Source organism: Phasianus colchicus, chromosome 2 (genome assembly GCF_987193195.1).
Source record: "Phasianus colchicus chromosome 2, bPhaCol1.hap1.1, whole genome shotgun sequence".
Lineage (NCBI taxonomy): Eukaryota > Metazoa > Chordata > Aves > Galliformes > Phasianidae > Phasianus > Phasianus colchicus.
In genome coordinates, this window is record NC_143437.1 from 57070112 (window position 1) to 57088502 (window position 18391).

General features: G+C 36.0%; 1 protein-coding gene across 3 annotated transcripts in view; it reads left to right on the forward strand.

The window, feature by feature from the left end:
- MED23 (mediator complex subunit 23) overlaps window positions 1–18391 on the forward strand; it is a 33691-nt gene that overhangs the window by 12517 nt on the left and 2783 nt on the right. For all 3 annotated transcript variants that reach the window (XM_031610551.2, XM_031610558.2, XM_090135793.1), the window contains 16 exons: window positions 1050–1250; window positions 2922–3065; window positions 4304–4449; window positions 5020–5265; window positions 5458–5600; window positions 5984–6158; window positions 7630–7793; window positions 9071–9195; window positions 9658–9863; window positions 10479–10659; window positions 11626–11796; window positions 13070–13286; window positions 14077–14313; window positions 15756–15921; window positions 16761–16833; window positions 17901–18115. In XM_031610551.2, the coding sequence (XP_031466411.1) occupies window positions 1050–1250; window positions 2922–3065; window positions 4304–4449; window positions 5020–5265; window positions 5458–5600; window positions 5984–6158; window positions 7630–7793; window positions 9071–9195; window positions 9658–9863; window positions 10479–10659; window positions 11626–11796; window positions 13070–13286; window positions 14077–14313; window positions 15756–15921; window positions 16761–16833; window positions 17901–18115 (2810 nt within the window). The remainder of the gene's footprint in view (window positions 1–1049; window positions 1251–2921; window positions 3066–4303; window positions 4450–5019; window positions 5266–5457; window positions 5601–5983; window positions 6159–7629; window positions 7794–9070; window positions 9196–9657; window positions 9864–10478; window positions 10660–11625; window positions 11797–13069; window positions 13287–14076; window positions 14314–15755; window positions 15922–16760; window positions 16834–17900; window positions 18116–18391) is intronic.

Here is an 18391-nt window from a genome sequence, read left to right on the forward strand (position 1 = left end):
AAAAATGGGACCATTCCTGAAGAGATCACAATGAAACAAACAGAAGTTACATTATTCCCATCATGCTAGCACTGTGAATTTAACTGGAATAAGTTACATTCCACACTGCTTTTTGTCCTTAGTAACAGCACTGTAAACATACAGGGTAATAAAAGGTGGTTGTCCTTGACATTGAAGTTGATGGTCTTCATATATGAGTTTCAGACTATTGGTGATGGTCCTGGTATATATACATCTGTAGTAACATATGGACCTGAATATATGTAATGTGTTTCTTACTTGATTATTGCTGAAGATCTTTGGAGAAGGTGTGTTATTTAAAATGATGTGTGCATTTTTCACAGCTCTCTGTGGAGATAGTAGCAATCAAAATCCAACATGTAAAGAGTTCAGCGCTGTGGTACATATTATGCACAGAATAGTAATTACACAGAACGTACCACTTAGCTTAATTTTCAAGTCTTTTTGATTCTGTATTGCACCAGCTGATATGTCTGTAGGACTTCTACTTTTAGGAGTATTAATTCTGCTGCTAGTTGTAGGTGAGCTCAAAGTGAGAGTGAGAAAGAGAAGAAATTGGCATTAAATGCCTGTACTGTGTGTTGGGATGCTTCTTCTCGTTTTGGCAGTATTGTTGATCTCTACTTTGAAATTTTTTTAAAGAAGAGAGGGAAAACAAAGGAAAGCAACAAACAGCAGTGTGTTAAAATAATGAATTATGTTTTCTGTGAGTGTAAGATCAAAAAATAAATATTCTGCACAAACTTACTGAAAGTACAGACTAGAAATACCAGATGTTTTTTTGCATACTGATGATATGTCTCTTGGAACTGAGTACAGAATAATGCAGTGCATGATAAAATGTAAAAAACACCGTGACCTGTAACATAGTGCAGCTTTAACACAGTGGCTTATCCTTAACTTAAGTTCAGACTTCATTTCATGCTTCCCAGCCTTCTGTCAAAATACTGTATTATAATTGCAACTGTGCGAGTTCTGCAGTTAATGGCAAGGCTTTTGGAATACTGTATCTGATCTCTGCCTTACAGCACAAGCAGCGCTGCCCTGTGCTGGAGGACCAGTTGGTGGATCTTGTGGTGTATGCCATGGAACGGTCTGAGACTGAAGAGAAGTTTGACGATGGTGGAACCAGTCAGCTTCTGTGGCAGCATCTCTCCAGCCAGCTCATTTTCTTTGTGCTCTTTCAGTTTGCAAGCTTTCCTCATATGGTCCTGTCACTCCATCAAAAGGTAAATTGTTTGTATCGATCCCTGCTGGTAAGAGAGATAGTAAAAATATTAAATTTAAAAAATAAACATGCTCACCGTCTATTACTTCTTACAAGAAGTACCTTATGTACATTTTTCTTTCATGATGTGCTCTGTAGAAGTGACCTGAATTCTCAAGTTACAGTGTGTTATACTGGATATATGGAAAACGATTTTTACAGTAAGAGTAGTGCACTGGAGCAGGTTACCCAGAGAGGTGGTGCAGACCTCTTTCCTGGAGACGCTCAAGATCAAGCTGGACAGAGACCTGAGCAACTTGATCTGGCTGTAGGTGTCCCTTCTTCACACAGAAGAGCTTGACTAGATGACTTTTAAAGAACCCTTCCAAGTCAAATGATTCTGTGATTAATTTGGTCAATTTTAGTTTCTTCAGTTACAGGATATTGTATTATATTTGGGTTCAAAATATGTTAGTTGCTAGAACTGGGAGGTAAATCTAGCTTAAGTCAGAAGAAGACCCAAGGCTGTGCTGCTGCATCCAATATCGAGCTTCAAATGAGCAAATACCTGTGCAATGAATGAGCTAAAGAAACATGCCTTGTAGGTGGATGCAAGAGTCTTGTTTTTCTAACTGGTCCAAGATCACTTGTCCAATTACTGTGGCAATAGCATTATAATCTGAAGTTATTGCTACTTCCTCATAGTAATACTGTTAAAAGTGATGCACTTTCAAGTATTTACCCTTTCCTTTTTGAATTCTGAAGGTGGTGGTGTCAGTCAGTCTTAAGAAAGGGTAGGAAAGGTTACAGTGTATCAGCAATATCCTGAGTTCTCTTCTGGAAGAGTTGTGGTGCTGATGGAATGAAAAAGATGTTATTTCTACTTGCTGTAGAATTGACTTGTAGCTACGTGGATAAAATTTCTAACATGCTATGTATCTTTGCACAGTTACGTGAATATCCAAATGTTCTATATGTAGTGTATATCCACTTGATGGATAGTTTTTCTTTGCCTGTTTTGGTAGCCCTAAAATTAGGTTGTTTTCCTATGATGGCTGTTAATGAGCCTTTGGTGAAGTAAAAAAATAATGTTATTGAAACAATAGGTGCTATACCACAAAATTACACAAATATGAGTTAAAAATAAAACAAGCTAGTTTAGAAGTCGTGTACACATTATTGAAGAATTGCTGTTACAGATAAACTAAAACTAAAAATAAGACTACATACATGTACATGAAAATCAGGTATGTCTAGATGAGTCCAGGCGAAGCAAACTCAAGTTGTTTGGATTCTGAGACTTTTTAAAATGGAGTTAATATAAAACCCACTATGTGCTGCTATCTCTTGCAGTACTACAGGGCTGCAATGTGACAATTTAAGTCACATAGTTAAGTTGCTTTTTTGTTTGTTTGTTTTTGATTTTTGTTTTTCAAAATGGTGTCCCTGAAGAGCTAAATACACTTCAAATCTTACTGTTAATTGCTGTGGCCCACGCAGTGTTTTTTGTGTTGTGACTACTTGCCTTTTCACCGTCTTTCTGAAAGTCTGGCATGTATTTCTGCTTACACTGTGCTATAAAATGCCAAATAACCTCTGAAAATTGGAGCCATTTTACTTTTATTGGTATCTTTGCAGTGATTTTTTTTTTTCCTGCCTGCAGCATTTGTCTGTTATTGAGTGTTTTTGACAGTTGGCAGGCCGTGGCCTCATTAAAGGAAGAGACCATCTGATGTGGGTGCTACTGCAATTCATCTCTGGCAGCATCCAGAAGAACGCGCTGGCTGACTTCCTTCCCGTTATGAAACTTTTTGACCTCCTTTATCCTGAGAAAGAAGTAAGTCTTCTCTTTGGTTGTTATTCAACATGACACCTTTGTACATAGATATTACTATTTGTACAGTCAACAAATGTACAGTTGGAAGAGTAGCATGGCTAGGGTGGTACTTTACAGGTGTTATAGTTGGAAAGATTATCGTGGTGATCGTGGTGAAAAAGAGACAGTCAATGAAGAAATGCTCACCTGTATCTGAGGATCTAGGCTTGCAGTGGAAAACTCCAAAAAGGAGGGATCTCCAGAAAGAGATCCTTTCCCACTAGTAGTCAGCCCTTAAAAGGGGTCTAGGAGGGGTGGAGCCTCACTCCCACCTGTGCTCCCAGGTCTGGCCCAGTCCTTGCCTCAGGTGATCAATCAGTGGTTCAGGCCATGACTCAACAGTTCCCATACACCTTTGTTCTTCAGTTAGTATTGCATCAATGCGCTGCTTAGTTGGAGATGCATATAATTCAATGAAAGATTTCCAGTAAGTCCCAGCTATGTTTTTTCAATAACCACATGTGGCCAGTGCTTTTTTTTTTTTTAATTACAAAACAACAATGAACACAACCAAAATCTTGTCATGTTGTCCCTAAGTTTTGTTTGACTAAGGTTTTGAGAAGGTGTTTGTTAGAGCCCTGAGAATATACTATTAAGGAATAGTATACATTGTTACATCTTTGAATAGATTCATTGTTACATCTGTGACTACATTATCAGATACTTTCAGGTGCAAGGAAAATGAACGTGACACTTTAAATTTTAGTGTTAATGGCTGCCTGAAATTCTTTCTGTAATCTGAAATCAGATCCTAGTGGTGCTTGCTATGTTTCTCTAGAATGAATGTCCTTGAGGTAGGGGAGAGTTTAGAGGAAGTTATTAAACCTCCACCACAACAGTTCTGTCAGCAAGATATCCTCATTGTTTGCTTTCACAGTGTCTTCTGCTTTGGATCAGGAGATAAGTTAACAAAAATGTGCAATGTACCAAGCTGATAAGGTTGAGTGTACTATTTTTTTCCTCCTAGGGAAGTTTTAAGACTGACAGGAATTCTGTAGTACAGTTTGTTGCGTGATCTCACAGATGTTTCATTACCACAAACTATGAGAAGAGTGACTGGATTGGTTACTTTAACTGTAGTGATGGGCTTTGAGTTATACTTTCTTCAAGTTTTCGTGGGAATTTGTGGATACTGGCTACATTTGTTTTCTCTATATTAATACATGCAGCATCATCACTTTGAATGTTTCCTTCTTCAGTGTATTCCTGTACCTGATATCAACAAACCCCAGTCCACTCATGCTTTTGCGATGACCTGTATTTGGATTCATCTGAATCGGAAGGCGCATAGCGACAACTCCAAGTTACAGATTCCCATTCCTCATTCTCTTAAGCATCACCATGAGTGAGTTATGTTGTTTTTATTGTTACACTTTGGTGTGTTTGTAGACGTAATGGAATAAGACTCTTCAAGTCTACATTCAGAAGGTATTATGCTGAAATGTTGTGTAAGGGTTATTAAAGAATTGAAGCAGCACTAAGATCTTGATGTAAAAATACTACATAAAAAAATGAAATGCTTTTATTATACCTTAAAGGAAATTACATTACATCTAAAAGGGGTAACTCTTAACTTCTGATGGAGATTCAGAAAGAAAATTGATTACTTTGTTTTATTATGCTATGATTTGGAAAGTGTGGTACACTAAATTTTTTTCTGAAAAAGTCATTTTTGAGGTGTATTTCCCTTCAGAAGTATCTCTCTCACAGAAAAATCTGATCAAGCTGCATTTTCTTCTAAACAGTTATTTAAGCTGTGGCAGATCTAGTTGTTTGATGCTGTGCAGTTGATAAATATTTTTTCCCATTATTTTAAAATGGATTTTTTAACTGGAGTTATTGTGGTTCTGATCGTTAAATCATACATGTACTCATTTCTTTCTACTTAATGTTTAATCTGTTTTTGGTACTCTAGGTTTTTGCAACAGAGTTTAAGAAACAAAAGTTTACAGATGAATGACTACAAGATTGCCTTGTTGTGCAATGCTTATTCAACCAATTCAGAGTGTTTTACTTTGCCAATGGGCGTGCTGGTAGAGACTATTTATGGAAACGGCAACATGAGGATATCTCTTCCAGGGACTAATTGCATGGCATCAGGGTCTATAACCCCATTGCCAATGAACCTCTTGGACTCGCTCACCGTTCATGCCAAAATGAGGTATAGTTGGCTTTTTTAAAAAAAAAAAAAAACAAAAAAAAAACAACAAGCAAATTCTTATGGAATTAATTTTCAGTATGGAAATACTCATGTTTTTGAAAATGCTATGTATAGATCTCTTGCTTTGTATCATAAACACTGTAACTTGTATCTGTTTGTTTTTTGACTGAAAAATATTTTCTCTTTCCTCAGTCTGATTCATAGCATAGCTACAAGGGTAATTAAGCTGGCTCATGCAAAGTCTAGTGTGGCCTTGGCTCCTGCTCTTGTGGAAACCTACAGTCGCTTGTTGGTTTATATGGAAATAGAGTCCTTGGGCATCAAAGGCTTTATCAGTAAGAAAAAAAGCTCCCTCCCCTCAACCCTTCCCCTCTCCTTTAGTTCAGTAGCACATACAAGTTGTTCTGTATTAAAAAAAAAAAAGAAAAGAAAAAAAATCTTAAGCAAAGGTTCTAAATTGGACAGAAATGATATTCAGTTTAACTCCTTAAAATAATACAGATGCTAGCTGTACATGTTCAGTCAGAAGATTGAGCTCCATACATGTACGATACCGTAAAACACTGCTTGCATGTGCTCTTTGTAATTAATAAAACACTCACAAATCAAATGTCTGATATGTAGCTCACTGTGACTGTCTATCCACAGTGGTATACCTTGTAGTTACATTTTGAAGCATGATCTCTTGGAAAACTTATTTTATGAACTTTTTTGTAAGGTCAGCTCCTGCCAACTGTATTCAAATCTCACGCCTGGGGAATTCTGCACACTCTGCTAGAAATGTTTAGCTATCGTATGCATCACATCCAGCCTCACTACCGAGTCCAGCTGCTCAGCCATCTTCATTCCTTGGCTGCTGTACCACAGAGAAATCAGAACCAGCTTCATCTGTGGTAAGTGATAGTTACCATGTTTAGTTGTAATCACATGTTTTTTTCTTCATTGTTCATTGAAAGTTGTTTAAGAACTATACTGCGTTTGAAACAGGATGCAAGTAACTCCCACTCTTAGTTCTGTGATTGTGGTGTTTTGTGGAATCTCAGCAGGCTGTTTTGGAGCTGCAGTTAGATGCTAATAGTAGTCGTCTGCAGTTGCTTGCAGCAGTCTGTCTCAGACAGGAGATCAGCACCATCATGTCAAGAGACATCAGAAAACTGTTGAGCTCCTTCCACTGTAGGAAAGGAGCAATGCCTGCTGTTTGAAGTCACAATGACTAGTTTGTCTGCTAGTGGAATTCTGCTTGTTTCATCCTGTAGATGATGTATAAGCACATTACAAGAATTAAGCTGATTCCAGTTCATTTGGTAATAATGTTAATTTTCAATCAGATCAGAGAAATAACTTTACTCATTTTACTCATCTTGGATCTATAAGGAAATCAATATGAAGCTGTGGGGACTCTGTGTGAATTTATGTGGAGAAAAAAAACTTTGATGTATCTCTTACATCAGTGTAAGTCACACTTTAAAGCAGTAGCTAATCTGCATACAAGAAAGATGGAAGGACTAGTTCAAATTCTATACTCCATGTGCAGTTAATTCTATGGAAAAATACTGGTTTTTGTCTTATTTTTTTTGAAAGGTTAAGCTGCAGACTTAACCTTTGCAGACAATACTCAGTTTGTATTCGGAATCTGGGTTTATTTCTGTTTTTTTTTTTTTTTTTTTTTAATTTACTAGATGATCTTTAAGGTTCCTTCCAACCCAATCTATTCTATGGTTTTTAAACTGGAAATCTTCTTTTTATTCACTGAGTACTGTGTTGACGTGTTACTTTATGAAAGACAAGATTGTTATGTGAATCAGACAACTTAGGTGCACATGACATGTTGCTAGTTTGGGGTAAACTAATACATGGCTTTGGCATTTAAGAGACAGGAGATTGTGAAAATCTCTTAAATTACTTCAGACTGCCTCATGTGAAAAGCACGTGCAGTCAGAGTGCCGTAAAATAAAGTGCTTTTCATCAAAAGCAATACTTCATTTATTTAGTAAGGATGACTTAGTGCTTTCCATTTCAAGATGGTATCTTTGCAATTTCCATGCCTCATTTATGGTTGTTTTTTTTTATTCTGTTCTAGCATGCATATATTCATCCATATATCTTTGTTTAGATGAAAGTGTTCAAAAGATAACAAAGGGGAGCTCTAACCTGGGGAAACTCCAGTCTGGTTTCCAAGTGCTCTGCACCTGAAATCTTCACTGAATCAACTTTTGAGTGCTTTTATTGAAAGAAAGTTGAGAACATCACTTGCAAAACAAATGGTTCTGTATCATATGAAGCAGAAATTAAAAGAGTATTTTTGGCATCTTAGAAGCAGTAGTATAAGTGTTATTTACTAATTGGACTGTTTCCTTCTTTCAGTGTTGAGAGTACTGCTTTAAGGCTAATCACAGCTTTGGGCAGCTCAGAAGTCCAACCACAGTTTACACGATTCCTCAATGATCCCAAAACAGTTCTGTCAGCAGAGTCAGAGGAACTCAACAGGGCTTTAATCTTAACTCTAGCAAGGGCAACGCATGTGACAGGTAAGAGCGGTGTGCTGAGGTGATGTTTAACTGAAGATTGAAGTCAGACCACTTCTCTAAAATACCATTTAACATGAAATCCTAGAAATCACCCAGTCAAAATATATATCTCACAGTTTTCTTATTTTGAAAGATATATAATTTGTGCTTATGAATTCTGACATTATTTTTAGGGAAAAAGCCATCAAAAGTCAGGTGATGTATAAAAATCAACTCTTAAACACAGATCTAGTGTTACCATCTTGTTCTCTTTGTCTTGCTTTCAATTTCATTATTAAAGGTTTGGATTGATTACTGATACTTGACATTTAAAAGTAAAAATGCAGCATTGAGAGCATGTTGCTCATGCAGAAACCAACACCTCGTTTGTTTAACTTTTAAGATGTAGTAGCATGTGTTTTGGATTTGGGGAGGGAAGAGGGAGAAGTTTTTATTGTGAATTTTAATGTGTTAGGAATCAATAGTTACAGTGGGTAGTTCTTGTTAGCTTGGTGAGGGGTATTTTCTCTAGCTGCTTTGTTTATGGGAAAATATACTTTTAGTGTAAAGACTTGATGGAGAATGAGAACAATTGATTTTAGAAAAACTGATGGAGGAAATCTTTAAATAAAAGGCTTCTCTGTTTAGTTTTTATGCCTTTGATCAATATGTAATTTTAAATCAATATGTAATTTTAAACCAATATTGGAGGCTAGAAGGGAGTGAGTTTTGTTTGATTTCTACAGCTTAATCTTGCCCCATCCCTGGATGCATTCAAGGCCAGGCTGGATGTGGCTCTGGGCAGCCTTGTCTAGTGGTTGGTGACCCTGCACGTAGCAGGGGGGTTGAAACTAGATGATCATTGTGGTCTTTTTCAACCCAGGCCATCCTATGATTCTGTGAATTGAGAAAACTGCTGAGCCGTTTTTTAAAGCAATGCAAGAGTAGCATCCTGCAATTTCACTGTCATTAATTTCCTCAGGATTTTTAAAAATTTTAATTAGTTAATCAGTAGTAGCATGTTCTGCTGTTGTTAAAGAAAATTAAATATAAAATCTTAAAATGGTGCTTGCTTTATTTCTAGCTCAAAGCCTAAAAATAATTTCATTATTGTTAATAGTGTAAAATATGTTATTCTATGGAATAAGACTCTGTAGGAAGGGATGGGAGAAGTTAGTCAAAAAGTGAGCCCTTTTATACAACAGAGCCTTAATGCATGTTGCTACAGAACAAATAACAATAGGCAACGTTAGGATTATTTTTGCATGAAATTCTGATGTTGTCAATCCATTTCTTAGATTTTTTCACAGGCTCTGATTCAATTCAAGGAACTTGGTGCAAGGATATATTGCAGACTATCATGAGTTTTACTCCACATAACTGGGCATCCCATACACTAAGCTGTTTTCCAGCTCCACTGCAGGTAATAGTTATGCTGATGATTTTATATCTGGAAATACACAGAACTTACTCTCTAAACAAGTTATTTTGCTCTTTACTAGTCGGTGAGATTCTTTTTCTGTCTGTGCTATGTTAAATCACTAAAATATGTGCCTGTAACACTGATGTATCTTCAGAAATGAATTAGCTTTTCCTGAAGTATTCTAAAGTCAAGTTTGGCAAATTGATACTATTAGTTAAAGGTAAATCAGATCTTTAAAAAATACACAACTAATGATTGAAGAAGCCTCTAATCTTGTGGCAGTTTGTCACATATTATTGACAAAACAGTCAGCATGGTGTCAGGGTGAGGAAACAATCCTGTCTAGTGGATTTTCATTGTACAAGGAAGTAGAAACTTATAATGTGCAAAGTCAGGCTGAAGTTGGCCTTTCATACTTTTATTGTAGGCTCTTGGTCACACTATATCCTACTTTTCTTCCAGGTATTCTTCAAACAGAATAATGTACCTCAGGAAAGCCGATTTAACCTGAAGAAGAATGTGGAAGAAGAGTATCGAAAGTGGAAGTCTATGACCAATGAAAATGAAATAATCACACGCTTTTCGGTTCAAGGTTCACCCCCACTTTTCCTTTGTTTGCTATGGAAGATGCTGCTAGAGACAGATCACATTAATCAAATTGGTTACAGGTGAGGATACAAAAGGTGCAATTTCAGTGTTTGTGCAGCAGCATTTTCCGTTATGAGGACATAGTCCCTGTGCATTGGAGCTCAATTTGCAGATACTTCTTAAAATTTGGAAGATGGAGAACAAAGGAACCAGGTAGTGGTGTAGCATCTAAGATTGATTGTACCTCCTGACTGAGTTTTTTGTTTGTTTTGTACATAGTGGTCTGTACCAGTGTTTTAATGCTAATTTTGTATTTAAGTACATAGCACAGAAAAATAAAATTGCATTGTGCTACTGAATATATAACTTCATAGATGATATGCATAAAAATACGTAACGAAAGCATGTATTCTGAACAGAATACTGTGGATCAGAATTGGTGAACCTGAGACATTTCTTCTAATTAGTAACTTTGAAATTCACTTGTTCTTTAAATGGGTCGTCTTGTTTCTTTTAGTTTCTCTTCATTTAATAATGTGAGGAGTAAACATTTGTGTAAAACTCATTCATTCTTAGAAAATGTATCAGATGAAAATGTTTTAAAAAGTGTGACATTTGTTGATTTGCTTCCAAATGTTCTTGTAAGAGAGACTAGCTTTGTTGTTTTGTTTTTTTTTTTTTTCCTTCTGCGATAGAGTATTAGAAAGAATTGGGGCCAGAGCTCTTGTGGCACATGTCAGGACATTTGCGGATTTCTTGGTGTATGAATTCTCTACCTCTGCAGGAGGTCAGCAGCTCAATAAATGTATTGAGATCCTCAATGATATGGTGTGGAAATACAACATTGTAACACTGGACAGGTTGATACTTTGTTTGGTAAGTATAGTCTTAAAAGAAAGCATGTGAGAGTTCTTTTCTGCTTAGAGTTTGGTCCTTGCTATCTATGCTACTTTTGTGAGAGCAGGTTTTTTTAGAAATTTTTAGTTAAAAATATTGACTATTTGATAAGTAAAATAATAGATTAGTTCTGTAAGTAATGTAAAAGTCAGTCTTATAGTTATCTGAATCTAAAGGGAAAGCCTTTTGTGTTTTTTTTTTTTTTTAAAGGCAACCATTGAATTAGTATTATTAAACTTTATTTTTTGTGCTCTGGATCTTTGATCTCAGAGCTGTGCAATTACTTCTGCATTTGGAAAAGACAGGAGTGTAGTATGCCATTGTTTGGAAACAAATGGAAAGCTCTGTACCTGTTAGTTATTGTCTTTTTGCTTGGAACTCAGCCTGATTCATCAGAAAAAAATAGAGGAAAAAATGGTGTTCTGTCTTTTCAGGTTATCTTGTAAATTAAAGAAAAGCAGAACTTAGCCAGAGGGAAATAAATTTTCTTTCAGTAATTATAATTGTACTAAGATGAGATTTTTAAATTATAAAGCTGTTTGAGTTTTAACGGGGACTTCAGGCTCAAGTGAGAACATGATAGAGTGGCTGAAAGTTTGAAGCAGTCTTAGCTGATTAATGATAATGAAGCTATTTGCAAGAAGAGAATGGAGAGACAAAAGAGAAATAGAATTCTCGGGTAATATACTTTCACCAGGAATTTTTTGAGATTTTCTCTCTGCAGAATAGAAAATGTGATAATTACTTTTCTCCAGTGATGATGGAGCCTACCTGTGTTCTGTCTTCACTCGAAAAATACAGTTGAGAGACTATATTTTCGGTGTGAATTTGTGCGCAGATCTATGTAATGTTCAGCTATACTGGCTTCCTAATGTCTAGTGGTTCTTAAGCAGACAGCAGCATCAACTCTATAATTCCATGTTTTCTGATTTTTTTTGTTTGAAGGCTATGCGTAGTCATGAAGGAAATGAAGCTCAAGTCTGTTACTTCATTATTCAATTACTCTTACTCAAGCCTAATGATTTCAGAAACAGAGTGAGTGATTTTGTGAAGGAAAATTCTCCAGAGCATTGGCTGCAGAATGACTGGCATACTAAGCATATGAGTTATCACAAGGTATCAAAGCTAATAAAACCATTGTATTTTTATACTTCCTGTAGAGTTCGGATCAGCTAGAAAGTCTTTTTTTTTTTTTCTTGAAAATTACAAGACAGTTCTGTAGATTCTTAGAACTACTTCAGTAGTAATTTGTTTGGGCTAATATAAAAATGCAATGCTGTGTTTATGTAATTGTGTTCAAATTATAGTGCAGTAATATTCAAGGAGGAAAGCATCTGAAGGGCTTATTAGAAACCCTTGTCCATCTAAATTCAATCATTTTAAAACTTTGTTTTTACTGAGATTCATTTAGGATAGAGTTCTTGTGCACCAGAGAAAAGGTATATTTCCTTCTGTTCTTTTATGACTAATACAACAGTTAAATCTACATTTTTCTCCTAATTATTAAAGTCTTCCATCTCCTGTGTGAGGAAAAATACAATGTCCAGACACATCAGGGATGAGAATTGCTGAGATTTTAATGTTTTTGTAAACATACTGCTGTTGTAAACAAACAGCTTCTGCTGGCTAAAAAGTGATGTGTGTTGAAGCGTTCTGTCAAAGGATACAGAAATGCTGGATGAAAATAGGTACAACTAAACTCCCATGCAACTAAGTAGATACAGTTCTGATCCAGGAGCTTTTTGGTCCCCATTTGATTCTGCACCGGCAGTGCAGTGTCTTAACTTTCTAAAAGTCAATAAGTAGTTGAAGACCAAATTATATGAATCTGGGAAGTGCTCAGACATAGCTGTAAAACTACTAGACTCAGTCTGGCATGTGGAAATTTCAGTCACAGGTAAATACTGTGCAGATGCTTCAGCTGTACTCATCTGGTATTTGAGTACATTCCAGTTCTTTCCCAGGGAATAGTTACATGTATATTATTTCTAGTGCTCTGATTTAGTACATGCAGAAGCTTTCAGTAGTATTAATTTCCTTTAAATTTCCTCTTATAACATTTGACAAGGGACACATAGGAACTAGTTGCTTTTAGCTTTGCCTCAGCTTACTTATTGTTCCCTTATGCCCCTTTGAGTGATGGAGAAACTTCTGGGTTTTTGATTTTTTTTTTTTTTCCTCAATATGTATCTTCTGGTCATAACCACTGTGTGATTTCACTAGAAAGATCATTTTTCTTCAATAAGCTTTGCGTTGCTAACCTCTTATTGGAGTTATGAATGATAATGAGGGTTATGAAGTGTCTTTTAAAGCAATGGGGGTGCTGAATATTTAATCCAGTGCTTTTAAAGAAATAGCTTTCAAGCTTGTTTGGTTTCTTTCCCTCCAGAAATATCCTGAAAAATTGTATTTTGAAGGCTTGGCAGAGCAAGTCAATCCCCCAGTTCAGATCCAGCCCCAGTATCTTCCAATTTATTTTGGAAATGTATGCCTGCGATTTCTGCCAGTGTTTGACATTGTAATCCATAGATTTCTGGAACTGCTTCCAGTGTCTAAGTCACTAGAAACTTTACTGGATCATCTGGGAGGTTTATACAAATTCCATGGTAAGTTACCTGTGAATGCAGGCTTTTATTCCTACTGTGGTGATGCCCTTGTCCTTCATCTCCATCATTCATAATGATCTGCTAACACAGTTATGTTTAATCCATTAATATTCTATGAACTGTGTGTCCATTTCCACAAAGAAGTATAATATGTGATTAGTGTATTTCAGCCTACAAACAGCGATCTTATTCAGGTAGCTTTTGTAAGACTATGCTTGCTTCACACCTTTCCCTTTCACCCCTCGTAGTAGTGAATACTTGGAGTTGTGTCTTAACAGTCTGTCAGATACTAAGACTCAGACAACAGAAAACAGTTTTTGCACCTAACATTGTTTAAGACAAAATCATTTATCCTGTTGTTTTTTTTTAACTCTTTTTTTACTACACTTCTGCAATATATATGTTCTTATAGATGACACTATAATGTTATGGCCAGACATCTTAGGATGTTCTTTGTTTACTGTGACTTCATGCCTAGAGTCTTACTATTTAATAGCTTTCAAATGTAGAGATGGTTTAGAGGATTTACTTATGGATAGATTACTAATAGTTCATGTGATGATACTGACTTTGCCGGATTTCTGCCTGTCTCCACACTTTCAAGCATAAATGCAAGACAAAGTGCTGTATAATGACACAGAGAATGTGAATCTGTTCCATACGTGCTTTTTTAAGTATGTGCAATTTAATCTTGTCCAGTTCTTGGTTCGAATTTCATTCGTGCCATTGGAAGTGTAATAATGATGTTAAGAGATAACTTCTGTTCACTTTCTTGTTTTCTTCTTGGCAGACCGTCCGGTGACTTACTTGTACAACACTCTTCACTATTATGAGAGACATCTGAGAGAGCGCACAAACCTCAAGAGGAAGCTGGTTCATGCCATCATTGGCTCTCTCAAAGATAATCGCCCACTGGGCTGGTGTCTAAGTGATACTTATCTCAAATGTGCTATGAATGCCAGAGAAGATAATCCGTGGGTTCCTGATGACACTTACTATTGCAAACTCATTGGAAGACTAGTAGACAATATCCTTCTCAGTGTGCACTAAGCTGTACCAACTAGTCTTTTAGCTTTGTTTTATCAAAATGTTCAGTTTCATTTATTAGCCTATTTTGAGTTTGTTTCTAGAGGTGTGAAGAATGTCAAAGCAGTAAACCAATTAGGCAGATACAAAACTGACTGGAGATTATTTAAAAATCCCATAATGATAAAGGATAACTGACCTCTCTTTAAACAGTACAGAGCTATTCCTTCCAATTACAGAAATTGTTTAGAAGATGAGATCAAAGTTGTAATGTATTTCTTTATTTCTTTATTATTTTACCTGACTGTGCTCTCCTAGCAAAAACATCTTGGAACATATGGTGAAAATGAAGTACAGTACAGCTTTGCAAACATTTCACTACTTACTCCATTGTTTCTGGATAAAAATGCTGATATTTATGCGTTCTTAAGTGAATCTTAATTGCCACGCAAAGTAAGTTTGACATAAAACATGATGAAAATAAATTTAGAACATAATATTACTTTTTTCTAGCGCCATTACCAGTATTATGGGAAAAAAAAAATAGTGTATAGCTAACAGCATATAGGTGAGGGTCAATATACATTATGTTAACAACTGCTGAGTGTGTTTTTAGGACACAATAATACCTTTAACACCAACCTTAATGTTCTTAATTGTTGCTTTTTATTTTTTACATTTTTGACTACAGCTGACTTAAAATATTGTGCTGAACCTATGCACCTCTGTGTTCTAGAGAGTAGCACTAGTGGAGTCTCTCTGGATACCTTCTCTCTTAGGATTAGCTTCATGGGATTTGGGCAATTTTCTACATTTTATATTTTCGCTCATCTTCCCAAATGGCCTTTTTCTAATGTGTAATTTGGAATGTGTATTAGATCTATATAAAGAAAATCAAAATTATATAAAACTCTGCTCTTATGCAAATGTCAACAGTGTTAGATCTTTTCAGTATTTAGCTCTAATGAACTATTCTTCCTTGTGAAAGTATTTTCAGAGACTGAGCAGGTGCTCACTTTGCATAAACCATTGCTGTAGAATTCAAGGAGATCTTTTGCTGAAGCAAATTAAAGGTTTCAGCAGAACAGAAAATTCTTGTTAATTTCATCTTGTCTTGGAAGGAAGTTCTGAATGAGATGGTTGATGTTTTTTCTTTCATCGCTTCATCGTGGAAATTTATCCTCTGCATGACCTTCTGTGTGTGAGTCTACACGTATGTGTTATACACATCTGTATTTATAACTATATTTATGCAATGCTTCAAGTGGCTTATATTCATGCTCATGTCCATATGTCTTATTTTTTAGCTGGTGTCTATTTTACACATTCTTAGTGGTTTCTTTCAGTTCAGTTTTGTCTCTGTGGCATATATATACAGTGTTAAGCAGTGTGCTGTGTACACTAGTCCTTGTTGGGGAGCTTTTTTTCCTTAATCACTGTTACCTATGGCAGGCAAATCACCTGGTCCATTTCCAAATTGTGACTGGAGATTCAATGAGTTTCCTAACCCAGCTGCCCATGCTCTTCATGTTACCTGTGTTGAGCTCATGGCACTGGCAGTTCCAGGAACAGATGTGGGCAATGCGCTACTGAACGTTGTGCTGAAGAGGTACGTTGGCTCTCTGAAAATGTTTTCTGCAGTTTATAATATATAATTGAAGATTGCTAAGGTAGTTTGCAGTATTCGTTTTCTTAAGGTTTTGTAACATTTAAATTAATTAAAACTTTCACTATTTGCATTTAAGTGGTTTTTGGAGAGTTTTCCATTTGGTTCAGTGTCATACGGCTGGAAAAAGTCTTGTCCTTTCAGCTGAGCGAAAGGAGAAATTCCATCAGTTAATATGCAGAGAAAGAGGCAGAAACCATTTGTAGTACTCTGAATCCTCTGTGTTAAATTAGAGATACTTTGAAACAGAAACAGAGTTGCAAGGTCAATGTGCTCAGGATGCCTTAAATTTGACCCGTAGTTCTATTTATTGATTCCTTGCTGAACTGAAGTGAAAAGAAGGGCGTAGTATTCTTGCAAAGATGACTCAAATGTCATATTTGATCAGTAGGGACAAACTGAAATGATTTTGTTTTTAGCTTTATTCAGCTTAGTAATATATTATTGTTAGCTTTGTGGCATGTGGAGGGGACGAGTAAATAAAGGGACAAGCAGCTGTTATGCACTTGAGCTTGTCTGGTAGCAGTCATAGTGTGATTACACCCTTTGAGAAAAATATGCTTCTAAAATAAAATCATGTTGGATTAAAATTTTTCAAGCAATGTCATAGTGGTACTTACGCTGACTGTTGTGTCTCCTGAAAGCTATATGTGTTTGTGTAGTTGTGTAAACTTCTTGAGAAATATTCTGTGTATAAATAAACCTTCTTGTAGGCACATGGAAAGCACAAATTGCAGTTGTGTATTTCAGAGCTCAGATTTTCTTTTTTTTCTTATCTGTAGTCAGCCCCTGGTGCCAAGAGAGAATATCACAGCTTGGATGAATGCTATTGGACTAATTATCACAGCCTTACCAGTGAGTCAATATGTTGTATTTTAAAATAAGATATCTTCTTCTACAAAAACATTGACTTTCTAGAGTACATTCCAAAACTTTTTTCAGTTTGCAGTGTAAAGGCAACATCTACAGATTCCTCAGAGAGCCATTCTGAAGGCTACTTGCATGCTAGAAAAACATCTTTTTCTACTTCTGCAGCATGGAAGAAGTGATAAAGCATTCTGCTTTTCTGTTTTGTTTTCAGGCTAGGGTGAAAATGAGTTAATTCCTCCTATTGAAAATGTTAGATTCCATGTATAATATTAATTATGAGCTGGAACTACAAACTCAAAATTTTCTATAAGGCTTCTGATGCAAATCTAACTGTCTTAACACTTACATATCCTTTATCTGTATGTCTTTATATCATTCTCTCAACTTCTTGAGAAATATTCTTTAACTATGTAAATATACCTAAGGCTGTAAAAACAAGTGCATGCAGTGTTAGTGATCATGTTTTGGTAGACGTTTTGATCTTCTGAATGTAATGACCAGGAAAGTCTGAATAACTTATTTTCCTTCTTACTTGTTGTTTGCATGTGCAAGAGTTGTCCTTGTGACTTCCTCTTTCAAAGTGGTTTCTTTCTTTGGAAAAAAAAAATACCAGCATGGATTTTGTCCTCATTACTTTTGATCCTCTGATTTCTCTGGACTGCTTTGTTTATATCCTCTGGCATTTGTACCATTCTTTTTGTTTTCGTGTTGGATTTTTGGTCTGTTTGTGCTTGTACTCAGAAAATTTTTGTTCTCTTTCCACTAAGGCTTTCAACATCTACTCTGTTCCTTTTGATGTCTTCTACAATAGCTCTCTAAATAATTAAATTAATGAAATATGTCATGATAACGTCATGCCCTTGAGTGTACCACATCCATGGAAATGGATGTGTTTGTTTTATATTATGCATCTTAATTTTCAGGTTCATCAAACAGGTATATAAACTACCATCTAGTTGAAAACATCTTAGAAATATAATGTTTCTCATCCTTTCTCTGCTGTTATCTTAAATGTTCTTTTCAGAAGGAATTCAGACTCTTTGTTTTTCCAGGAGCCATACTGGATTGTTCTCCATGATCACATTGTGAATGTTATCAATAGTCCCAGCTTGACTTCAGAGACAGAGTGGGTTGGTTACCCTTTCCAGCTGTTTGACTTCACAGCATGTCATCAGTCTTACTCTGAAATGAGTTGTAGCTACACTCTGGCTTTGGCGCATGCTGTTTGGCATCATTCTAGCATTGGACAGCTTTCTCTCATTCCCAAGTATGTGTAATGATATTTGATGATTTGTCTTCAATTTTATATGTATGTTGTATATAGCAAAGCTATACCTGTAGTATTTGTACCAGCAAGTATGTAGGGAGTTGCACCAAAATCCACTCAATAGATCACAAGTCCCTTTTCAGCTCCCTTTTTCCCTCAACATGGCTCTTATTATCTGTAAGTTTCAGAGCTCTCATCTAGAGTGTGACTGTCTTTCACAACTGCCTTTTAAAATTTTGTTATTAATTTTGTGCTTGTTTTTGTTCAAACTTGTTT